This window comes from Girardinichthys multiradiatus, chromosome 9 (genome assembly GCF_021462225.1).
Source record: "Girardinichthys multiradiatus isolate DD_20200921_A chromosome 9, DD_fGirMul_XY1, whole genome shotgun sequence".
Classification (NCBI taxonomy): Eukaryota; Metazoa; Chordata; class Actinopteri; order Cyprinodontiformes; family Goodeidae; genus Girardinichthys; species Girardinichthys multiradiatus.
Window position 1 is genome coordinate 15937902 of NC_061802.1, and position 25417 is coordinate 15963318.

The following is a 25417-nucleotide window of genomic DNA, read 5'->3' on the forward strand; positions in this document are numbered from 1 at the left end:
CAGAAACTCTTCTGAAATTTGAATTCATGCCCACTGTAAACATATCACCAACATTAGAACAGTGACAGGTGGATCCCAGGCCACCATCAGCACTAGAGCTGAAATCCAACCCTGAAAAAACATCTGATGAGGAGGAACAGCTCTGGCTGCTACACATAGCCTGAATTAGAGTCTCAATTGTGATTCTGAAACTACAGATAGTATATGACATCTGTAATTGTCAAGCAAAGGCAGAACATTTACACTGAGGTGGTATAAATATCTCCAGCGATCTTCCATGACTCCCCCTGAGGCTCAGCAGGTAGAACACAGTAGAGAGTCAGCTGTCGCCAGCAGACACCAGAGCAGATTTCTCCACATCATCAGTCATTTTATTTGGAACTGAGATTATGCAGCCCTCTGGAGGAACAGATCAAAAGATCTGGGCCACGCAGCTTCAGTATTTCAAAGGTTTTGATACAAATTGGGCAACAAACAGAGTTTCTTGCCCAATTCTGTCAGGATGTTATTCAGTTGGTATTGAATATATTTTTTATAGAAATCTCATCAGTCAGTCATTTTCTACTGTTTATTCCATAGTGGGTCATGGGGAAGCTGGTGCCTATCTCCAGCAATCTATGGGCGAGAGGCAAGGTACACCCTGGACAGGTCGCCAGTCTGTCACAGGGCAACACACAAACAACCACACACACACTCATTCATACACCTAAGGGCAATTTAGAGTGACTAATTAACCTAACAGACATGTCTTTAGACTGTGGGAAGAAGCCAGAGTACCCGGTGAGAACCCACGCATGCACAGGGAGAACATGCAAACTCCGTGCGGAAAGACCCCCAGCCGGGAATCAAACCCAGGACCTTCTTGCTGCAAGGCAACAGTGCTACCAACTGCACCACCGTGCAGCCCTAATAGAAATCTATTCATGGTAATGTTTAGGTTACACAGTTTAGTAGATATAATACAACATGAAAATATAACAAGTAAAATTTGAAGTACTTTGCAGTCAATATGCCGTTCTTAAATTTTTCATTTTTACTCGTACTCGTCGTCTTCCGCTAATCCTGGACCGGGTCGCGGGGGCAGCAGACTCAGCAGAGACGCCCAGACGTCCCTCTCCCCAGACACCTCCTCCAGCTCCTACGGGTGGAGCCCAAGGCGTTCCCAGGCCAGCGTGTCCTGGGCCGTCCCCTGGGCCTCCTCCCAGTGGGACGTGCCTGGAACACCTCCCGAGGAAGGCGTCCAGGAGGCATCCGGTATAGATGCCCGAGCCACCTCAACTGGCTCCTCTCGATGTGGAGGAGCAGCGGCTCTACTCCGAGCTCCTCCCGGATGGCAGAGCTCCTCAACCTATCTCTAAGGGAGTGCCCGGCCACCCTACGGAGGAAGCTCATTTCAACCGCTTTTATCCGGGATCTCGTTCTTTCGGTCATGACCCAAAGTTTATGGCCATAGATGAGGGTAGGAACGTAGACCGACCGGTAAATCGAGAGCTTTGTTTTTCGGCTGAGCTCTCTCTTCACCACAACGGACCGGCATAGTGCCCCCATTACTGCGGCAACCGCACCGATCTGTCTGTCGATCTCCCGCTCCATTTTTTCCCCACTCGTGAACAAGACCCCGAGATACTTAAACTCCTCCACTTGAGGCAGGAACTCCCCTCCAACCTGAAGAGGAAGAGCCACCCTTTTCCGGTCGAGTACCATAGCCTCGGACTTGGAGGAGCTGATATTCATCCCAGCCGCTTCACACTCGGCTGCGAACCGCTCCAGCGCATGCTGTTTTCATTTTTATTTATGTGTTAATTATGTTGTATTTTAAACATTGTGACACTGTATTTTAGTAAGTCTTGTATTGTTCTAACATGTCTCTCTTGTAAATGAGACCCGTGTCTCAATGAGACTACTTGTATAAATTAAGGTTTGATAATAATAATAAAAAGGTTTGGTTTGGTTTACAACTTAAAAATCAGAACAGACATTTTTGCCAATTGTTTTCTTACATTAACTGTTAACTGACTCAAAGATTATGCTTTCTCAGTTTTCTAGAAGAAGCTACAAGATTTTTATTGAAAATCTCCTGATATTTCACTTCAAGATGTACCCTCTACTGTCAAAGGTTCCCACAGCGTGACTGACCCACCACCATGCGCATCTATTGACATGAAGTGCTTTTTCACATAATTATGCTTTTTTTGACACCAAAACCACCTGTAGTGTTTGTCTAATAGAATCTTCTCATCGGTCCAAAGAACACTGGTCTAGACTAAGTTGAGTTTAGCAGCCTCTACACTGTTACATTTGTGATGGTAGGAGAAAAACATTTGCACTTAGACAATTACAACTTTTTAACCGCCACCCACAATTTAACATTAATTGACCAACTGTTAAGATTGAAAGAATTGGAAAAATATTGAATTAAAATGTTCATACATTTGTGAAACTAAGGTCAAAAAGTTTATTCAGTTTGAATTAAGGAAATATCAACTTAATTTATAACGTTTGGGCAAGTGATTTAATTTACTGTCAAGAATTTATTAATTTATTTATTGACTTAGGCTGTTCCAATCAACACTCTTTGGCCCCAGTACCAATCTAAGACACTCAAAACATTTGCCTATACCCACTCCCAGTATGATATTTTATCCAAGTTAACAAAATCAAGGCTTGTATGCTTTAAACCTCCATAGCTTTGAAGGACACAAAAATTACACACTCGGTTTTACCATTATAACATGGTTCATTCATATTTTGATTGTGTCCTACCTAACTGACCAATGTTTTTCCAGATGCTGCGATATCTGTTTTAAGTGTGTGTTTCAGATGGCTGTCCTGTTACAAATTTAACATTGCAGACTCTAGGAGTGACGGTCCCAGTGGTGGGACGTTATTATTCCCCATTCGAGTGAGTGAGTGAGTGAGTGAGTGAGTGAGTGAGTGAGTATAAAAATGAAAGCATCATTAAAAAGACAAAAAATAAATTAATTGTGATACAGATAATTTAAAAGAAAAATAAAACAACATTTTTGAAATGAAATTTGCCTGAAGAGACAATAGATGCCAATCTGCAAATTTGAAAAGCATTTGTGTAATGTGTGGTTGAAAGTTTTATGTCAGGAAGAAATTTGACATTAAAATTCATTTATTGCTGTTTGGTTTGAATTTCACTTCAGCTCTAGATCTTGTTTTGTACTTTCAGGTCAGATAAGAGGACTCTGTGTAAGGAGTGTGTTTCTGGGAAGAAGAATAGTAAAACCCCCAACACAGCATTGCCCCCACCAATGCCCATGTCCTCAATTGTTGAAAAGAAGGAGGGACTGAAAGCCATCCAGAACCGCAGCAACAGCCTTCGTTTGGGCCGGCTGGCCTTCTATCGGCACCTTGAGAAAGTGGAGACAATGCGGTCTTTCTGGGAGCTCAAACATGTGGAGCTAGAGGGAGGAAACCAGCAGGTAGTGTGCACATCTCTAAATTCTTTCTTACAGGGTGCTCGGAACCATTACACTAATGAATCAACTGAATGGTGAAGATAGAAGTTTGTCTTCCTTCTCATTTCTTCGGCTTTAGATTTTGATTTCCACAACATTTATTTTGTTTCACTGGATGGTATTGAGTGGTACAAAAAAGCAAATGTATTTGATTTTGGTTCAAAAAACTACATTACACACTGTAAATCCATTCTTAAGTACACCACATGTATCTGTGTATATTCTGACTTAACTACCACAGTATTTACAATTTGATAATTCTGGGTCAGAGAGCATGAGTACCACAACACTGTTGTATCTGCTGATGGCAACATATATATTGAACCGGAGCCACAATCCTCCGTGTGCACAGATGGGAGGGTGGGAAGGGAACTGAAATAACCCACAGCAAATACAACCCTAGTCCTTGACATCTGCTGAAAGGACCAACGTGACCCAACAGGTGAACTGCCGCACGCTCACTAGAGGGTGCTGCTGATCTTTTTATGTTTGGTTGTTTCCTGCTTGAACTTTCTCACCTTAGTATGTAACACACACACACACACACTCACACACACACACACAAATGACTGGCATGTAATCGAAAGCTCGGAGTTACAAAGACTGCCACTAGATGGCAACAGTCGACACCATTTCTAGCTCAAAAAATGACAGCTGGGACTCTAAATCTCAGCTCTAATTGTTTTTGAGACAAATGATTTGCTTGTAATTTAATGTAAAAGAGTTTCTGAAACTACTAGGCTTAGGTGTGAAAAAAACATCTCTGCTCATATTTAGATAAACGATTAGTATTCATCAAAGATCAAAGCAATTAACCTAGTCTGGTTTTAATGACTCTCCTCACTCCTCTTCAGTATTTAAGCTTCTTGGTTTTCATTGTTTGGAGCTGGTGTTGTCCTTTATGCTCGACCCAGTTCCATGTCCAGTTGTTATCTTGCCAGTTTCTTCTTTTCAACAGTTTCTCGCTTTAATTAATCCCATGCTGATCCCAAGTTCCTGTCTGCACTTTGGTCCTGCTATGAATTTACAAGTTTTGATACTGATTAAAAACTAAACCTAAATGAAAAATCATTACTTAAAAGTTTTTATGTTTTCATGAGAATTTACACTGGACTGGCTCAGTATTAATGGAAGTTTTTCTTTTTTTATATACAGTATACATATATCAGTATATATACATATATATTTAGCCACACTAGCTGCCTTTATTTTTCTATTTTTTTTCTGAAAGTGAGCTGACAGAAAATGGGGTGGAGACAGGGGGAAGCTCTGCTGCCAAACGTCAACGGGCTGGGGCTCGAACCCGTGACAGCCGTGTCGAGGGCCAAGGACTCCGTACATGGGGCAACTTCTGCGCTACTGGTGCACCTCGTTTTTAACCAGTTGATTATGCACACAAGATGGAGGAAAAATTGTTCTGTTTATGAATCAGTTAAAACACCAATAAAAATAAAGAGTTTTCCAATACAAACTCATTTGCCACACATCCAGCTAGAATGGAGTTTATAAAGACCAAAAAGGTGACTATGAAATAAAAATAGTGTAAAAAACCCACAGCCACTTCTAAAAGGTTTTATATTATTGTACATATAAAAGTACAGTATGTGTCAGCTAACTGGGAAATCCAGGAACTGCACTGCTCCATGTGTAGTATGTTTTATTTTGTTGTTGTTGTTTTCTTCGGCTGTAAATCAGTTGTGTTCCTAATGTGACACCAAGACACGGCTTGGAGAAATGTTCTGGGTACATGTGAGGCATCGTATGTAATTTAAGTTGTTTAAACTGTGAAAAACTCTCACCCATCTCTACACCTTTAACTCTGGCCTCTTTTAAGATCCTAAGACAGCAAGCTGTTTTATGATTTTGTTAGAAATAAATGGACTGGTTACTAGATCTATTTGCTCAGTAACCATCCTGTCACTCCATCCCTGCTGCTCCCTGTAGATGTTTTCCTCAGATTCCTACTGGGAACATTTATCCTGCCAGGGTCCCTGCTCTGTCACCCCCGTGGCCCTTGAAGCTGCTAAAGCTTGTTAAATCAAGATTGCTAAGAGTTCATACTCTAAAATACCTTTTCGGCACATCTCAAGCCCAGTGTAAACCCTTTGGGATTAATAAAGTATTTTTGAATTGAATTGAATAAACACAAATAAAAAACTTTTTCAAAGATGTCACTGTCTACCTATTACCAAAGTTCAAGAGGTGTGAATAATTTGAAAGGCATTGTATAGATTACCTCAATCTTCAATAGAAACATCTGATGACTTAAATCCTCACAAAGCAAAGAAATTAAATACTTTCAAAGGAACTGAAGGGAAAAGTTTCTGCAGGATGTCATGGTTTCATTCCACTGTTCAACATAAATTAGCAGCTCATCCTGACAGATACTTGTCACACATACAGAGGCACTTGCAGCACAAAAAAGAACTTCCAGTTCTCTGCCAACAACACTCACATGCTTGTCTATAAGTAGTCGATCAGCTGCATATACAGCGTGCAGACAAGAAGAGTACTTCTGTGAACCTTTTATCTGTGATGTTTGTTATTTCTGCCTCTGTTTCATCCGTGACTAAGCGTCCCACACTGTACGCTGGGTTTCTTTGTAAGATAGTTTCTTTCTCACACAGTATGAACACTTCAGTCCTCTGAGAAAGACATTTACCCTTCAGCTCTTGTTTTGGTGTCATCTGCCCTGCACGTTGCACAAAAGATAAACTTGGCACCTCACACAAGAAGGTGTTTGTTTGCAAGTGGGCTGCTGTACCAACATTTTGCATCTGCAGCAATGCATAAGCAGAACATAATAAGGGATACGAAGGTAAAGCAGGTGCCTGCAGCAGGTTTATTCTAAAGATCAGGCACGTTTGCATAAAATGCTGCGTCTGAAGTTAGAAGGATACATGTAGGGTCTTACTAACATGCCAGCAGCAGCAGCGGGCATCTGTTTCTCTGTACAGCAGCGATACCCAGAAACCAACACCACCTGTCTCGACCTCGTCTCAGAGACAGCATGTTCTCTCCTTTTAGGTCCCGTGGTGGGAGGCAGAAAGAAAGCCGGGTGAGTGGGTGGGCCGCTGGGCGCCTTGACAGCACAGAAACCCAGCCCTTGTCAGAGTCTTTAGTGAGATAAAGACTGAGCATTTATTGCCCTGCTACTGGATTCCAGCTATTTCCTAAGAAACAACTGTTGTGCCAGCCCAGGCCTTGCTGCCTGAGATCCTGACATACAGATTAAGATAAGACTGACATTCCAACATCATCAGGCTGACAAGAGGAGCAGGAGGAGCAACCTTAACAATATGGAGAACTTCCTAAAGGATAAAGATATCTGGATATTGGGAAGTGTGTGCCTGGTCGCCACTTTTCTTTGGCGACGAGTGTGGAAATTATTTTCCGTCAGAAAGAGAGGAAGGACAACGGTACATGCAGATGCACAGGTAAAGCAGGGAACAATGTGGTCTGTACACCTGTGCAACAGGTGTTGTTCAGTTACCAGCTGAGACAGTGGAAGTTGTTCCTCTGTTAATTTGTCTCGTACTTATAAACATAAAAGTTCAAAGATACACCAAGAAATTAGCTTTGTCATGCTTTATCTCAACAGAAATGTTCCTGGAAGACCCTCTCAGTTTTTCATGAAATCTCTCTTAATAATAATCATCTTTCTTGGTCATTACACATGTACATTACAACAAAATTTGTCCTCTGCATTTAACCCATCCCTCACAGGGAGCAGTGGGCTGCCATTGTGCAGCACCAGGGAGCATTCTGGGGCTTAGGGTCTTGCTCAGGGACCCAGAGTGGCAGTCTGTGGGATACAAACCTGGCTCCTTGTGTCCCCTCCGGAACGCAAACCTCCTGTTCTAACCACTAGGCCACCACTCACCTTCTTATATAAGAATAGAAACCGATTAGTTAAGATCCGACTTACTCTGGACCTGACATTGCATTTAGGTATCTTATTTTTGTAATTAGACTCTGAAACATCTGAGCTCTGCTACGCTGGTATTATTTACAAGTAGTTTTTAATTTCACTCCAAGAAGTCCAGAAGTAGTCCCCCTCATTATACACTAAAATACTACCGGGTAATGAGATATGTGGTGGAGAGTAGATGAGGAATGTAATAAAATATTTTCGATGAAGTAGTTGATGCATCGGAAGCATTTTTATTTATTTTTTACTTTTATATCAATGCACCCTATTGACAAGAAAGAACTTAATAGTATTTGCACTTACAGCAACCTTCCTTCCAGAGAAGACGGTCCGCTTTAGACACTCTCCATTTATTGTGTTTACACAAACTAGCTGGTAGCAATGTAACTGACTCCTCGTAAAGTTGGGAGATGTGATGCTTTTCAGTCCTGACTGCCTGTTTTTAATCACCTCAGCATGACTTATTCTGCGTTACAGTGAATCACTGAAACTTGCTGCCATCGCTGCATGCTTCATCATTTAACTATGATCAAGGAAAACTAAAGACTAGAGGCATAACAAGGTAAAGATTTTGGAACCATTGATCTGGCCAACATGCTAAATAAATGCCCATCCTCCACAGTCAGGCCTATTTATGCATAATTTAAGCAACCTAATTACATGCTGATGGAGCAAAAATGCCCTAAAGTGTTAGATTTCTTCCGAAGGCCAATCTGAATCATTTGAAAATATTTATTGCTGCTTCTTTTGCGTTCTTAAGCAGTTACTTATCAACAACATGATTTCTGGTTAGGTTCTTACATTTTTTTGTCGTCTGAAGGATGTTGAAATTTAGTGTAGCTTTGAAAACTATGGATTGTGGCCTTTTAATCTCTCACATGTTGCTTTGTTGAGGAAGAAATAACTCTCAACTTGTTTGAATCATCTGTCAGGTTTGATGCACCATTTGAATATTATAGAGACTCTGTGACCCCAAGATGCTCCTCTGTGCAGCAGTTCTCTCACAGTGAACATTAGAGAATCTTTTGCTATTCTTCACTCAATTATTGATAAATATAATAATAACAGAAGAATTTCCATGTGATAGACTGACAACCTGTCCAGGATTTACTTTGCTTCTCATCCATTGAACACTGAAGATAGGATCCAGACTGTAAAACCTACAAAATATGTAGTCAGTGCCTCTGGAGGAATTTCAATGCGGGCTTGTATCAGATATTATAAGACAAATCATCAATTTTATATAATATGGAAATTTCTCTTAAAATCTTAAGCCCTAAGGGGTTTTGTGAAGTTTGAGCTCAAAATAACATGCAAATCTAACTGATTTTTTCTGAGAATTGACATAATCTATCTAAACAATCACTATGTTAATAATTATGTTTTTCAAATGGGATTGATAATTCTGGCCTTCCTTTGCTACTGGTTAAGTAAAATCTGGATGGATTGCGACAAAATGTATTTTTTGGAATCTGTGAGCTCTCTGCTCACAGCAGACATGCTGGTCATGTGTGTAGAAGTTGTGTGGTGAACAGCTGAGACCGAATTTTACGGTTACGTCTTTTTGTGGAGTTTTTTTTTTCTGATTCAGCTGCCTTTAGTTTTAACTGTATTTGGTGTTTGTAGAAATGGTTTATATAAGCTTTTAGCCAAGATTCTGCTCTTTCTGTGGATACCACATATGTTTATGTTTAACTAATTGAACTTGCGGGCTGCACGATGGCACAGTTGGTAGCGCTGTTGCCTTGCAGCAAGAAGGTCCTGGGTTCAATTCCCAGCCAGGGGTCTTTCTGCATGGAGTTTGCATGTTCTCCCTGTGCATGTGTGGGTTCTCACCAGGTACTCTGGCTTCCTCCCACAGTCCAAAGACATGCCTGTTAGGTTAATTGGTCATTCTAAATTGCACTTAGGTGTATGAATGAGTGTGTGCTTGGTTGTATGTGTGTTGCCCTGTGATGGACTGGTGACCTGTCCAGGGTGTACCCTGCCTTTCACCCATAGACTGCTGGAGATAGGCACCAGCTTCCCCATGACCCACTATGGAAGAAGCAGTAGAAAATGACTCACTGACTAATTGAACTTGTAGTAAAGAAAGTAAAAGAAAACAAAAGTTAAATTCTGCCCCCAGTATTGGGGGTTGGGCTTAAGCAAGAGAATGCCATCCAACTGAAATCCACAAAGCAGCCAAAAGAAATAAACTTACATGAGTAGCATTTACATACCACCAAACATAGTCCTACAGGTCCTTCTAAAAAAATTAGCATATTGTGATGAAGTTCATTATTTTCCATAATGTCATGATGAAAATTTAACATTCATATATTTTAGATTCATTGCACACTAACTGAAATATTTCAGGTCTTTTATTGTCTTAATACGGATGATTTTGACATACAGCTCATGAAAACCCAAAATTCTTATCTCACAAAATTAGCATATTTCATCCGACCAATAAAAGAAAAGTGTTTTTAATACAAAAAACGTCAACCTTCAAATAATCAAGTACAGTTATGCACTCAATACTTGGTCGGGAATCCTTTTGCAGAAACGACTGCTTCAATGCGGCGTGGCATGGAGGCAATCAGCCTGTGGCACTGCTGAGGTCTTATGGAGGCCCAGGATGCTTCGATAGCGGCCTTTAGCTCATCCAGAGTGTTGGGTCTTGAGTCTCTCAACGTTCTCTTCACAATATCCCACAGATTCTCTATGGGGTTCAGGTCAGGAGAGTTGGCAGGCCAATTGAGCACAGTGATACCATGGTCAGTAAACCATTTACCAGTGGTTTTGGCACTGTGAGCAGGTGCCAGGTCGTGCTGAAAAATGAAATCTTCATCTCCATAAAGCTTTTCAGCAGATGGAAGCATGAAGTGCTCCAAAATCTCCTGATAGCTAGCTGCATTGACCCTGCCCTTGATAAAACACAGTGGACCAACACCAGCAGCTGACACGGCACCCAAGACCATCACTGACTGTGGGTACTTGACACTGGACTTCTGGCATTTTGGCATTTCCTTCTCCCCAGTCTTCCTCCAGACTCTGGCACCTTGATTTCCGAATGACATGCAGAATTTGCTTTCATCCGAAAAAAATACTTTGGACCACTGAGCAACAGTCCAGTGCTGCTTCTCTGTAGCCCAGGTCAGGCGCTTCTGCCGCTGTTTCTGGTTCAAAAGTGGCTTGACCTGGGGAATGCGGCCCCTGTAGCCCATTTCCTGCACACGCCTGTGCACGGTGGCTCTGGATGTTTCTACTCCAGACTCAGTCCACTGCTTCCGCAGGTCCCCCAAGGTCTGGAATCGGCCCTTCTCCACAATCTTCCTCAGGGTCCGGTCACCTCTTCTCGTTGTGCAGCGTTTTCTGCCACACTTTTTCCTTCCCACAGACTTCCCACTGAGGTGCCTTGATACAGCACTCTGGGAACATCCTATTCGTTCAGAAATGTCTTTCTGTGTCTTACCCTCTTGCTTGAGGGTGTCAATAGTGGCCTTCTGGACAGCAGTCAGGTCGGCAGTCTTACCCATGATTGGGGTTTTGAGTGATGAACCAGGCTGAGAGTTTTAAAGGCCTCAGGAATCTTTTGCAGGTGTTTAGAGTTAACTCGTTGATTCAGATGATTAGGTTCATAGCTCGTTTAGAGACCCTTTTAATGATATGCTAATTTTGTAAGATAGGAATTTTGGGTTTTCATGAGCTGTATGCCACAATCATCCGTATTAAGACAATGAAAGACCTGAAATATTTCAGTTAGTGTGCAATGAATCTAAAATATTTGAATGTAAAATTTTCATCATGACATTATGGAAAATAATGAACTTTATCACAATATGCTAATTTTTTGAGAAGGACCTGTATGTATCCACACAAACAAATCCATTCATATTGTTTAAAAAAAACAGCAGAAGAAAATACGTTCTGGGGCTCAGACTCTAGCGTCAGAATATGGCCCTCCGTACTCTATGTCCGTGTGCAGACAGGACATTCAGCCATCTTTTTCAATTTTTCAGCCAATTGAAAGACAGTTTACATTTTCCTTAGATGGTTTTCCTATCCAACAAAGCTTAATGGTTTTACCACAAGTTGTCTCCAAAAGTATGATCCATGCAGTTGGTGAAATTTTGTTGCTAGGATTGTCAAGTTTCCTGCGTCTTGTATCTTGTCTTAAGTCTTTATATGGAGGTAGTTTAATGCCTTCTCCACAAAAAAATGCCATGTTTGTGCTCATTTTGGCAACAAATACACATTGAGCACTAGCCAAAATGTAACCTCCTTGTTCATGTACAAAGGTCTCAAGCTAAAATATGAATGGCAAAACTTTGCAGAGAACGTTTCCATAGGATATCTTGTGGATGTAGATGCACTGTGCAGAACCTGTTGAATGTTCTTGGTCTTCTGCAGGTAAAGTGTAAGATTTGCCCCTTATATTAATTATTCTATCATTTTTAGCCAGCTAGTTTTCTTGTTTTTCAAAGACTGCTCAGGTCAAGCTAACTCTCATTTTACTAAAGAAAAAACGACTTAAAAAGCATGAAAAATACATTTTGGTAGCTTTAATAATGTTTAAAATCAGCAGAACGTCAATGGAAGTAATTGTTCTAGTAATAAGTATTGTACATGTTGCCTCAATTTCAGCTTATAATAGGTTATTAAGGTAAACAAAAATCATGGAGCTGGAGATTATTTGATTTTCAATACATTATATTTTCTTGTTTTAGCTCGTGATTTTAACTTTATAATTTAAATATATCTATTTATAACCCCTTGAGGGGTTAAAACCAAACTGCGGAGATTAATCAGAAATTTCACAAAGGGCTGTAAATGACTGATTGCACTGTTAATGTACAGTGGGAATATATATTTCTCATGCCCTAAAACTCAAAGGTTGAAATTTGTGACGCCCAACCAAATGTTTTTTTAATGAGGCTTTTACACAGTGAGCTGGAGCTTGTTTAAATGCCGTGTCTAATGTGCAAAGGGCTTCTACTCAGATTCTCAGACTTACTCGAAGAGATAAAATTAGCGCACAAATAAAAACAGCACTGACAGTAGAGGCTATAATTGTCTCATGATGAGTTTAAGATAGACTTAAAACTTAAAAGTCATGACTGTCAATTCATTTTATAAATCTCATGTAATTAAACAACCCTTGCATCATAGTGAAGCCTACTCTAATTTGTTTTTTGTTTTTTGAAAACAGAAAAAGCTAACCCTTAATTTATATTTAATGCAATTAAATGACAAAGGAAACCACATTTCTACTGTACTGTGTCAAAAAATTACTAGAATAAAAACATTTTTAAACATTAATCACTTAATCTACATTTTGTTCTTTTAAGTGACAATTCTCTAGACAAGACACTACAGATATTACATCTTATATATTAAATTTAATCCTTGATCTGCATACATTTATGAGACTCCGACCTGAGAGCACACCTGATATGCAAATGTATGCTGCTATAGAAGTTTCTACCAAAGATGGCGACTCGAGTTTGAGACTTTGACTCGAGTCGCCCCTAGGTTGCAAAAATTAAAGACTTCAGACTCAACTTAGACTTGTACCCTAAGGACTTGGACTCCTGGTCTGAGGCTCAAGTCTTATTAACAGTTTTCACCTCATGTAATGAACAGTGAAAGGAAGCCAGTGTGTGAGCTACAGACTGCAACGGCTGCGCAGGTTTTACTGAGAAAGGATGTGCTTGATACTTAGCCAGTGCCGTTCGTGGATTATGGGCTGTTAATGGGTCAAAACAATCTGAGATTTGACTCTGAATTGGGGCTAAAGACTTAGGACTTGATTTGGACATGGCCCTGAAAGACTTAATATTTGACTTGGATTTGGGAAAGAATGACTTGTGAACTGCTCTGGTTTCTACTCAGCAGGTTAAATCATTTTGAGTCTGCAGTGGTCACTGGAGGTAGCATTTAGTGTTGAATTTGGGTACAATCATTTTAAAATTGGTTTTATTCAATAATTTAAAGCATTTGTGTGTAGTTTTATTATTGAAAAAAAACTTGACTATTTTAAATTTTGCCAATAAACCTAATTTACCGTGGGGGTTAAATAATTTTATGTGCAACAGTAGTGACTGTAATACAATGCTGAAATGTAGTTTTGTCTAGTCAAATGACATAAAATGTTAAATACTTTATGGATAATTTTCTTATATAAATAGGCTGGAGTTTACTAGATGCAAATATTTACAATATGATAAGCTATATACTGCTAGTGCAACTTAGTTCTAATAGACTATTGCAGCATTAAGAAACATTATCACCTCTTTTAAATGAGAGGATCACTTAGCTAGTTATGATTCCCCCTTTATTTCTTGCGTTAATCAAAAGAGAACCAACATATTTACTTGCCATCTCTCTCTGGTATGAACACTCACAGGGAATGTGCTACTTTCACCTGCTCAACTGTACCCTCTGAACTGGTGTCTACTTTCATACGTTTGCATAACTTATTAGCTGCACAGGTCTGAAAAATCCCTGTGAAGCTTATTAAAGGGAGGCAAAAAGCATAGTTTTCATCAAAGGCACATGTCTAAAAGATAATCTCTGATATTGTATTTTGTTTGAGATGCTCATGTTAAAAAACTCCTGAGTTCTGACGAGGATCAAATGAAATGATTTATCTACTTGGGTCAAGGCTAAATAAAGATATATCAGCATTGTAAATAAAGATGGAACAAATAAACTAGGACCTGGACACATCCCAGAAAATGCCAAATAACTAATTACAACAATGTAAATCAAATAAATAAAGAATGTTGTGTTAATTAACATAGCTGATTCTGGACTGTTGTTGCAATGAAATTAATGCAGGCAGGCAGTTAAAAATTGGGTGTCAGTCTGGGTGGTGACCAAACAGATCCCCAAAAAACCAGAAAAAAACCAGAATGTTGAAGAGGTACCTCCTCAGAGGGGTTCCAGTGTTAGAGGGATGTCTGCAGCCCTTGGACCAGATCAGACGTCAGGTGACTCTGGGATTGGCGGCGTTTGAGAGAGGCAGGTGGTAAGCTAATACATCTGTGAGTGGCAGGACCACTACAGTACAAGTTAATTTGGGATTTGTTATGTAGGGGAGCTCTGTGTTTTTAGCTTGGCAGTGGGTGCTGTGAATTTATGAAGACCTGATTGACGTCATGTCACAAGCTGCAAGTTACAAACCACTAACATACGTCTTGGTCACTTTGACAACAGTTGGCATACAAAATATTTCTCAAAGTGTACTCTTTTGCATGTCTTTAACAGCAAAACAATGGTGTTTTCAGTACAGGACATAAATAGAAAATATGTTGATGTATCTTTCTTTATACTACATGTAAAATGTGAAAACTTCAATTTGTTTTTCACTTTGCATTGACTTTCTAACTCTTCCAAATCGTCTCGACTCCAAGCCTTTCTTTTCTTTTGTAAACATCTGGTAACATCTATCTAGACCTAACGGTAAATGAAGGAAATGGTAAATACCTCCCCAAAAATTAGGTCTCTTTCTGGGTTTTAAGAAAGGTATTATGAACAGAAACCTGAAGTTGCTTCCAAATGTTTGGCCTGACAATAAGAGTTTCTAAAGGAGAGACTGTGAGTGGTTTATATCACTAAAGTGTGTCCACACCCATGTTGAAAAAGCCAGAAAGCATGCAACCAACATAAATTAATCTGATGTATACAGAAGATATGTAACATTAATTAATTCAACTGAAAATTAAATATTTTGTTTAGGAAAAGTTTAATTTTAGATTTAAAAACATGGCTGCATAAGTGTGCAATACTTGTTAAATCCCTTTTTAATTTCATTTCAGCTTTCACTCTTCTTGAGTTCATGTTGAGTTGTGCTGGTTCAGATTAACCTAAAACAAAGTTTAGCTTTCTTGACTTTGCATGCTTTTGCTAACGTTTGCAGAAACTTCTCAGTACTATTTAAGTATCCCATATTAGAGTGAAAACAGTCACCATTAACTGGGATAAACTATGGTAAAACAGTGACATTACTAAAACTGGACATTTCGCCAAATCTTGAAGGCTGTCAAGAGCAGAGGAGCAGCAATGAAGGACTGCAGGAAATTCTTACGAACACTGGCTGTCTTCTACATTTGACAGCAATCCCCTGAATCCTCCATATGTCTGTTAAGTAGTGCAGAAGCCTTTTCATATTGTCTAAAATCTCCCAGAACCTGGTGAGAGAACGATCAAATGGAGCCAGGCACTGCACACCATGAAAACAATTTAATCTCTACAGTGAAACATGACAGTGTTTGATCTGGGGTTACTTTTCTCCAAATAGAACTATGGGTTCTGGCATGAAAACGTGCTTCAACAAAGTAATAGTTTGAGGTGCAGACTTACACAACAAGATTATTTCAGCTCTTATTTATTTCAACCTAATAGATATATTTATTTATCTGAATTGTACGCTTCACGTCACATTAAAGGTGGAAAAAGTCATTAACTGAAATTTGAAGTGTTTACACCTTTTCATTGTCTCCCTACAAAGACTTACAAAGCAAAAACAATTATGCAATTACTGCCAAACAGAAAGAATCAGCAATCCAAGGTAAATACAGCAAAACTACAGGTCCTTCTCAAAATATTTGCATATTGTGATAAAGTTCATTATTTTCCATAATGTCATGATGAAAATTTAACATTCATATATTTTAGATTCATTGCACACTAACTGAAATATTTCAGGTCTTTTATTGTCTTAATACGGATGATTTTGGCATACAGCTCATGAAAACCCAAAATTCCTATCTCACAAAATTAGCATATTTCATCCGACCAATAAAAGAAAAGTGTTTTTAATACAAAAAACGTCAACCTTCAAATAATCATGTACAGTTATGCACTCAATACGTGGTCAGGAATCCTTTTGCAGAAATGACTGCTTCAATGCGGCGTGGCATGGAGGCAATCAGCCTGTGGCACTGCTGAGGTCTTATGGAGGCCCAGGATGCTTCGATAGCGGCCTTTAGCTCATCCAGAGTGTTGGGTCTTGAGTCTCTCAACGTTCTCTTCACAATATCCCACAGATTCTCTATGGGGTTCAGGTCAGGAGAGTTGGCAGGCCAATTGAGCACAGTGATACCATGGTCAGTAAACCATTTACCAGTGGTTTTGGCACTGTGAGCAGGTGCCAGGTCGTGCTGAAAAATGAAATCTTCATCTCCATAAAGCTTTTCAGCAGATGGAAGCATGAAGTGCTCCAAAATCTCCTGATAGCTAGCTGCATTGACCCTGCCCTTGATAAAACACAGTGGACCAACACCAGCAGCTGACACGGCACCCCAGACCATCACTGACTGTGGGTACTTGACACTGGACTTCTGGCATTTTGGCATTTCCTTCTCCCCAGTCTTCCTCCAGACTCTGGCACCTTGATTTCCGAATGACATGCAGAATTTGCTTTCATCCGAAAAAAGTACTTTGGACCATTGAGCAACAGTCCAGTGCTGCTTCTCTTTAGCCCAGGTCAGGCGCTTCTGCCGCTGTTTCTGGTTCAAAAGTGGCTTGACCTGGGGAATGTGGCACCTGTAGCCCATTTCCTGCACACGCCTGTGCACGGTGGCTCTGGATGTTTCTACTCCAGACTCAGTCCACTGCTTCCGCAGGTCCCCCAAGGTCTGGAATCGGCCCTTATCCACAATCTTCCTCAGGGTCCGGTCACCTCTTCTCGTTGTGCAGCGTTTCTGCCACACCTTTTCCTTCCCACAGACTTCCCATTGAGGTGCCTTGATACAGCACTCTGGGAACAGCCTATTTGTTCAGAAATGTCTTTCTGTGTCTTACCCTCTTGCTTGAGGGTGTCAATAGTGGCCTTCTGGACAGCAGTCAGGTGGGCAGTCTTACCCATGATTGGGGTTTTGAGTGATGAACCAGGCTGGGAGTTTTAAAGGCCTCAAGAATCTTTTGCAGGTGTTTAGAGTTAACTCGTTGATTCAGATGATTAAGTTCATAGCTCGTTTAGAGACCCTTTTAATGATATGCTAATTTTGTGAGATAGGAATTTTGGGTTTTCATGAGCTGTATGCCACAATCATCCATGTTAAGACAATAAAAGACCTGAAATATTTCAGTTAGTGTGCAATGAATCTAAAATATATGAATGTTAAATTTTCATCATTACATTATGGAAAATAATGAACTTTATCACAATATGCTAATATTTTGAGAAGGACCTGTATTACTTGCACAAAAGGTACTGTGGTCGGGTTGAATCACAGCTACACTGCATTCAAACATTGGAGGATGAGCCGAGGGAAACATACACCCAGACCTTGAATTGGAGCAACACACTATTCAGAAAATCAGCCACCTGGAACTGAATAGTTGCAAACCAGAAAAACACAAAACCCCTCAGAGATGCCAAAACATGAAGGAGTCTTCCTCCTCTGATGATAACGATGTCAAATCTTAGAAATTGTTTGCCTTCACCTTCTAACAGTGTTGAAATCTGTCTTTAAAAAAAAACACATTTCAAGAAATATTACTGACTTTGACAGACATTTGGTTTTGCTTTTAAATTCTTCTTCTCTTCCTTATTTTTTTATTTGTAAATTAAGGTCTGTAGTATATATATTTCATTTCACAGAGGAAACTGTTGCATCGACACAGTGTTATTTGCCAGCTCTCAGATTTATTTTGTTATTGCTTTTTTGTCATACTTAAAGTTGAAGTTCATCAAGAAAAATTAGGATCTGACAAAAGTCACCTTAATTATTACATTTTGTTTTCATTTATTATTGGAAAATGCTATCCAAACTAATCTGGTTCTGTGTGAAAAAATAAATGCTCTAAACCTACTAACAGGTTGTGCCTCCTTTGATGGCAACGATTGCCAACAAGCACTTGTGAAAACTGACAGTCAGTCTTCTATATCCCTGCAGAGAAATCTTGGCCTACTTTTCTTCACAGAATTGTTTCAATTCAGCTGCAATGGAGGGCTGTCGAGCATAAACAGCCTGTTTTAAGGCATGCCACAGCTGCTCAGGTGGATTTAAATCAGGATGTCTTCAAAGCCATACCAAAACTTGAAATCATGATCATCGATGTGCCCTTTGACTAATTGTATGCCCGCCCTCCTGGGAAGGCTCACTGCTGTTAAATGTTTTTTTTGGGACGTTTTTTCCTGAAGTGTATGGCTCTCACTTTGGTTCACTGGAGTCCTTAAGCCTTAAGAATGGCTTTGTAACCATTTCCAGCTTGGTAGATGTCAAATAGTTTGTTTCACATATTTTCCTTTATATTGAAGATATGACATATTGCTTTTTGGGATATTTTTACATACCTCCTGTTGTCTGCCAGGTTCTATTTCAGATTCTACAGGTCTGACAGTAATCAGGCCTTAGATTGGCTATTTAAATTGAGCTCAGCTTTCCAAAAAAATGTGGTTAATCACAGTTAAATCATTGTTTAAAGTAGGGGGCAATATAATTTTCACATGAAGCCAGGTTGGTTTCAATAGTTTTGCCCTTAATAAATGTAATAGTCATTTAAACAGTGCATTTTGTATTCACCTAGGTTATCCTTGTCTGAGATTAAAAGTTGCTTGATGATCTGAACCATTTATGTTTGTCAAAACGCAATAGCAGAAGAAATCTGTAAAGGGTGAAATACTTTGATCAAACTGCTTTCAAAATAATGGATTTTTTTTTTACTTCTGCATATAGAAGCTGCGGATTACTTATTTAAGAGAACTGTTTAAGTTCAGCATTCATTCATGGCAAGATAAAGTATCCGGCTTTGGGTTGTTATTGATAATGTTTTCATATTAGTGTCCTGCTATCTCATGAAAACGAACTTTCTTTTCTCAGTCATGAAATGTTCAGGGTAACAAAGACTGATTTTCCAGTTTTATGGTTGAGCCTCACTGTCATGAAAATTAAAGATATCTATTCTAATCTACAAAGAATGCATGTTAATGTGTGAAAGATGCAAAAAGATGGCAGCTTTATTTTCAGTGGGTGGTGAATGTAAGTGACACACATATTTAATAGACCTAACAAAACATGCATAGTCTACTACCAGTTTTAAATAAGAATGTATGAAGCTGCAAAATTATACCGACATGATGCAATAATCGGCACTTAACTAAATATTTGACTGAAAATTGACTTGTTTATAATCTGCCACCGTGTACAGTAGATCTGACATGGCAAGCACTCATCATCTGTAAATACTAACATGCACGACAGCAGCAGCTTTGTGTTGAAAGTAACAAGAGAGCTGCACGACCCCTGAGCAAAATGTTACTGCTTCTGAATTCCCTCAACTCTCGTCATTCCTGAGACTGCAGATGTCTTCTGCCATCTAGTGGTATCAACATAGAAGTGCAGCGGGCATTTGCCAGTCTCCATAGAATAATTTTGTTTGTATTTAAATTATGTCACCTATTGTTTTAATTCATCAACATAATTTCAGCATTCTGTATTGTCTAATTTTCCATTAGTTGCTAGCTTTTAGAATATTGATAAAGTGCACAAACATAAATTAACAAATACATCAAATAGTGTTACATAAAGGCATCGGAAATGCTGTTTTAAACAAAATTGCATAAATCATGTCGCACAATTGCAGTTTTGGCTTAGAGTGGAAATCTGCATGTACAAGCCCTTCACTCAACTTTTGTCATTCGTCATCTAATTTATTTTTTACACACTTACTAAATGAAATATTCTCATTTTATAGTAAATAAAATAATATACAATAATAATATATGTTTTATTCTTAAGAGTAGTTTGGAATTGACACCTCAAAGCCGAAAGAATGTGTTACAAGGTATTAAGAATCTGTAGAATTTATTTGTTTAAAATATATGTTAAATTGCAACATAAATGCAACATATTCATTCTGTAAAAACTGGTCTAAACAAAACAAAAGCGCTCCTGGGTTGTGTCAGTGCAAAATCTTAACAGAGACTTTGAAATACAATCCTTTCATGAGTAGTTGTGTTCAAGCTGCATATCACTAAAAGTGAGTTGGAACGCTAAGGATAGTGAGGAAAGAGGGTCTTGTGTGCATCTATTTAAAAATCAGTCACTCTGACATGGCTTATGTAACACATTTACAGGCTGGTTCTGTCTCTCTCACACACTCAGCTGAGGTCACACAGCAACTGTTTTCCATGAAAAGAACTGGTTAGTGTTGCCCCAAAGTAGAAACATGGAGAGCAGAATGAATCTTATCATGGCAGCTAAAATGTCCAAGAACTGGCTGTCATCAGCCAGTGGTGAAACATGACGTTTGTGCCAAGAAAGGGAGCAGCAGGTGGAGCTATTGAGGTTAAATCCAAACTCCTCAGTGAGTACTCACCAGAATTATTTACTGTCCTTGTACAACAAAGGAAAATGCTGGGCTGTACAGCCTTAACAGAGATTCCAGTGTAATATGTTGAAAACAAATTTAAAAACAACCTTTTACTATGACATCCTAATTCCATGGGGTATAAATATGAAGTGACAAGGAGACCCATTTCTTTCATTTATTCTTCAAAGTGGGAAAAACAGGAGAACATGTAATTTAAATAAGGCAGATGTGTGTTGATTTTCATAAATTAGCTACAATAAAATTGCCACTTGTCAACTCCAATCAACAAAGTAATTAAGAAGGTTAGGACAGCTAGAAGTGCAACAAACATGGATGAATGAGGACCTACACCTATATTTAGCATATGTTATAATTCATTATGATTATCAGAGGTTAAATTTACAAGTACATCAGTAGGTTTTTCATGGTTTCAGCTGTTCTTTGGAGGTAAACACCTCATGGCAAATGCTATTTACTTACAAAGTACTCAGAAAGTCAAGACCCAAACACTGAAAGGTGTTCTGTAGCTCTGATATTTTTAATAGTTGTTTGCTGCGTCTCAGTTACTGACACTTCCTATGAATATTTTTGCTCCTTGTGTTTGTATCTATCTTTCATCACATCAGTGAATATTTCACACTATAAGTTCAAGTGAAACCCGCTAATGGTGAGCAAGGAGACAAGGATCCTCTTGACACTGTTATGTGAAACTGTAACAGAAGGTAACGGTAACAGTGAGGCGACGCGGGGTAGGAGGGTCATTATGTTGGTATGGTGAATTCTACGAAGGCAGAGATGCACCTTAGCGAAGGACACCCCTGGAAGAGTCAGTGGGCCCAAATGGAGATGGAGAAGGGGGGGGGGGGGGGGTGTGTGGCTTGGAACAGGCTAAAGATCTAAAGATAAGAGATCTGTCACCAAGCTGCTTGGTGTGCATAAGATTTCTAATGTATTACTACAGGTCCTTCTCAAAAAATTAGCATATTGTGATAAAGTTCATTATTTTCCATAATGTCATGATGAAAATTTAACATTCATATATTTTAGATTCATTGCACACTAACTGAAATATTTCAGGTATTTTATTGTCTCAATACGGATGATTTTGGCATACAGCTCATGAAAACCCAAAATTCCTATCTCACAAAATTAGCATATTATTAAAAGGGTCTCTAAACGAGCTATGAACCTAATCATCTGAATCAACGAGTTAACTCTAAACACCTGAAAAAGATTCCTGAGGCCTTTAAAACTCCCAGCCTGGTTCATCACTCAAAACCCCAATCATGGGTAAGACTACCGACCTGACTGCTGTCCAGAAGGCCACTATTGACACCCTCAAGCAAGAGGGTAAGACACAGAAAGAAATTTCTGAACGAATAGGCTGTTCCCAGAGTGCTGTATCAAGGCACCTCAGTGGGAAGTCTGTGGGAAGGAAAAAGTGTGGCAGAAAACGCTGCACAACAAGAAGAGGTGACCGGACCCTGGGGAAGATTGTGGAGAAGGGCCGATTCCAGACCGTGGGGGACCTGCGGAAGCAGTGGACTGAGTCTGGAGTAGAAACATCCAGAGCCACCGTGCACAGGCGTGTGCAGGAAATGGGCTACAGGGGCCGCATTCCCCAGGTCAAGCCACTTTTGAACCAGAAACAGCGGCAGAAGCGCCTGACCTGGGCTACAGAGAAGCAGCACTGGACTGTTGCTCAGTGGTCCAAAGTACTTTTTTCGGATGAAAGCAAATTCTGCATGTCATTCGGAAATCAAGGTGCCAGAGTCTGGAGGAAGACTGGGGAGAAGGAAATGCCAAAATGCCAGAAGTCCAGTGTCAAGTACCCACAGTCAGTGATGGTCTTGGGTGCCGTGTCAGCTGCTGGTGTTGGTCCACTGTGTTTTATCAAGGGCAGGGTCAATGCAGCTAGCTATCAGGAGATTTTGGAGCACTTCATGCTTCCATCTGCTGAAAAGCTTTATGGAGATGAAGATTTCATTTTTCAGCACGACCTGGCACCTGCTCACAGTGCCAAAACCACTGGTAAATGGTTTACTGACCATGGTATCACTGTGCTCAATTGGCCTGCCAACTCTCCTGACCTGAACCCGATAGAGAATCTGTGGGATATTGTGAAGAGAACGTTGAGAGACTCAAGACCCAACACTCTGGATGAGCTAAAGGCCGCTATCGAAGCATCCTGGTCCTCCATAAGACCTCAGCAGTGCCACAGGCTGATTGCCTCCATGCCACGCTGCATTGAAGCAGTCATTTCTGCAAAAGGATTCCCGACCAAGTATTGAGTGCATAACTGTACATGATTATTTGAAGGTTGACGTTTTTTGTATTAAAAACACTTTTCTTTTATTGGTCGGATGAAATATGCTAATTTTGTGAGATAGGAATTTTGGGTTTTCATGAGCTGTATGCCAAAATCATCCGTATTAAGACAATAAAAGACCTGAAATATTTCAGTTAGTGTGCAATGAATCTAAAATATATGAATGTTAAATTTTCATCATGACATTATGGAAAATAATGAACTTTATCACAATATGCTAATTTTTTGAGAAGGACCTGTATATATTTTTTCTCTTATTTGGATAAGCAATTGTGAGGCTCTTTGTTTTCTGATTAATAAAAGCTACAATCCAAACAAATGTTCAGTTTGTTGAAGATTGACCTAAATATTGACTGATAAATAACAATTATCTTTTTCAGGATCAGGCGGCTTAAAAAATCTTGGTGAGTTTCCAAGACACACACATGTAAAACACACTACTGCATTTCAGCTTCCTCCTGCATAGCTACTGTATTTCTAAATGTGGACTTCAAACAGCAGCTTATTATACAGGAGCCCACATTTGTTGCATGTGACACCATGTATAATTGTAGCTCCTGAGTAAAGCTTGTGGCCCTGTTTTGAAGACTGCTCCACCAGCGTGACACTGGGTGAATGGAAAACCTGTGGATGCATGATAAGCATTGTGTGTTGTCTTGTACATCCTGCTGAGTAACTTTATACACAGTGAGAGTAGCCCCGCAGCATTAGTCTCGTACCTGAACAGCTCTCCCTTCTCGGCTGACTCTCATCTTAATGTGTAACCTTTTCCTAACAGTGGGGATTTCAGAGATTCCCTGACAGGGTACAGTTAAACCTCTTGCTGACACCAACAACAGACCAATCAGCTATTACTTTCCTTCTGCTCTGATTGGTCTCTGTAATGTAAATACCTAACGTATAACAAGTGTCAAAACTACTTTTATAGTGTCTTCTGCACAATGTTTTATAATTTAAAAATGCCAATATTGAAAATCCGTGCAGTAGTTTATAGTAAAAAAGGCTAAAGAGGATGAATACATTTTCAAAAGACAAAATAAAAAAAATAAAATTTTTGTTTTTGTTTTGTGGATTTAGAAATAAAAAAGTTAATTACTTTGGTTTTCGTCCTCATTGCTTTGCGGAGACTGCTTATTGCCACTTTATAAAATAGATGAAATCAGCACTTGATCAAGGTAAAATAGGTGGAGCAGTGTTTCTGGATTTTTGAAAAGCCATTTGACACATAAACCATGATATTCTTACCACAATATTAAAAATAGGTTTAGACTTGTTTAAATCAATTCTTGTTAACCATGACAAATGCATTGTTATTGTTGATGAGACAACATTGTCTTCGAACAATTAATACTAGTGTACCCCAAGGCATAGGTTTTGGCCCACTTCTTTTTAACCAACATATGAGTTAACATGTCTGTCCTGGTGCAGATTTCCTGGTGTATAGTGTTGATAGAGTTTTATAGGTAGCTGGTGAGAGTTGCATCTATTTCAAAAGAGCTGTCTCAATATATAATATATAATTCAGTCCATCTATCTAATTAACTGAAATGATTGCCACCTTCCTATCTTCAGTTGTGAATTTAATACTTTTATATTTCATTGAATAATAATATTTCTGTCTGTCAAGGGTTGTCCTATGAATACCAGCCCAGTGTGGTATTAGGACAAAATTGAAAGGGATGAGCCAACCACTGGCATTATTGAACGGCATAACTCTGCACACACACAGAATGAATTCACACAATTTCTAAAAATACAAAAATGTATTAACAAAAATGAGTCAACTCAAAGTAAACATATTTCAACCAACAAACTCTTTGCCATGCTAACACAACTAAACTACCAAGCAAAATGAAAGAATATGGTAGACTAATGGGCTATGTACAATATAAACAAGTGAATCAATAATGAAGATTGAAAACCATGATGAAAGAGTGATGCAATATTACCATACAATGTTTATGTTTGAGAACCAAGGATTATCTTGAAGAATCTGGAAATCTGGAAAAAAGTTAAGTTAGTCTTGGATCTAACTTAGGCAATAACTGGTTTACCTTCAAACAACCATTAACAATGCAAGATCAGATAAAACATTATTTTTGACATTTTAAAGAATAATTTGCTGAATAAAACCAACCTTCATGATGACTAATTCTCAACAGCGTTTAATTAGCTGCCTTTATTTATTAAAATAATATTTAAAGAAATATTAAAATATTAAAATATTTAAGGAAATGTTATTTTGAATAAGATCCTAACCTTTTTATAAATGGGTCTTAATGGTGTTTCATTAGTTATCACGTTTAGTAAAATGATATTTAAGGAAATATTACTTCCTTGATTGGAAACTAACAACCTTTCTGG

The 25417-nt window shown here is 39.1% G+C and overlaps 1 protein-coding gene across 1 annotated transcript in view; it reads left to right on the forward strand.

Moving 5' to 3' along the window:
• Positions 1-6612: 6612 nt before the first annotated feature.
• Positions 6613-25417, forward strand: part of mylk4b (myosin light chain kinase family, member 4b) — a 36456-nt gene continuing 17651 nt past the window's right edge. Inside the window, exon 1 of the mRNA XM_047374030.1 lies at positions 6613-6922. Within this exon, the coding sequence (XP_047229986.1) occupies positions 6785-6922 (138 nt within the window). The 5' untranslated portion in view covers positions 6613-6784. The remainder of the gene's footprint in view (positions 6923-25417) is intronic.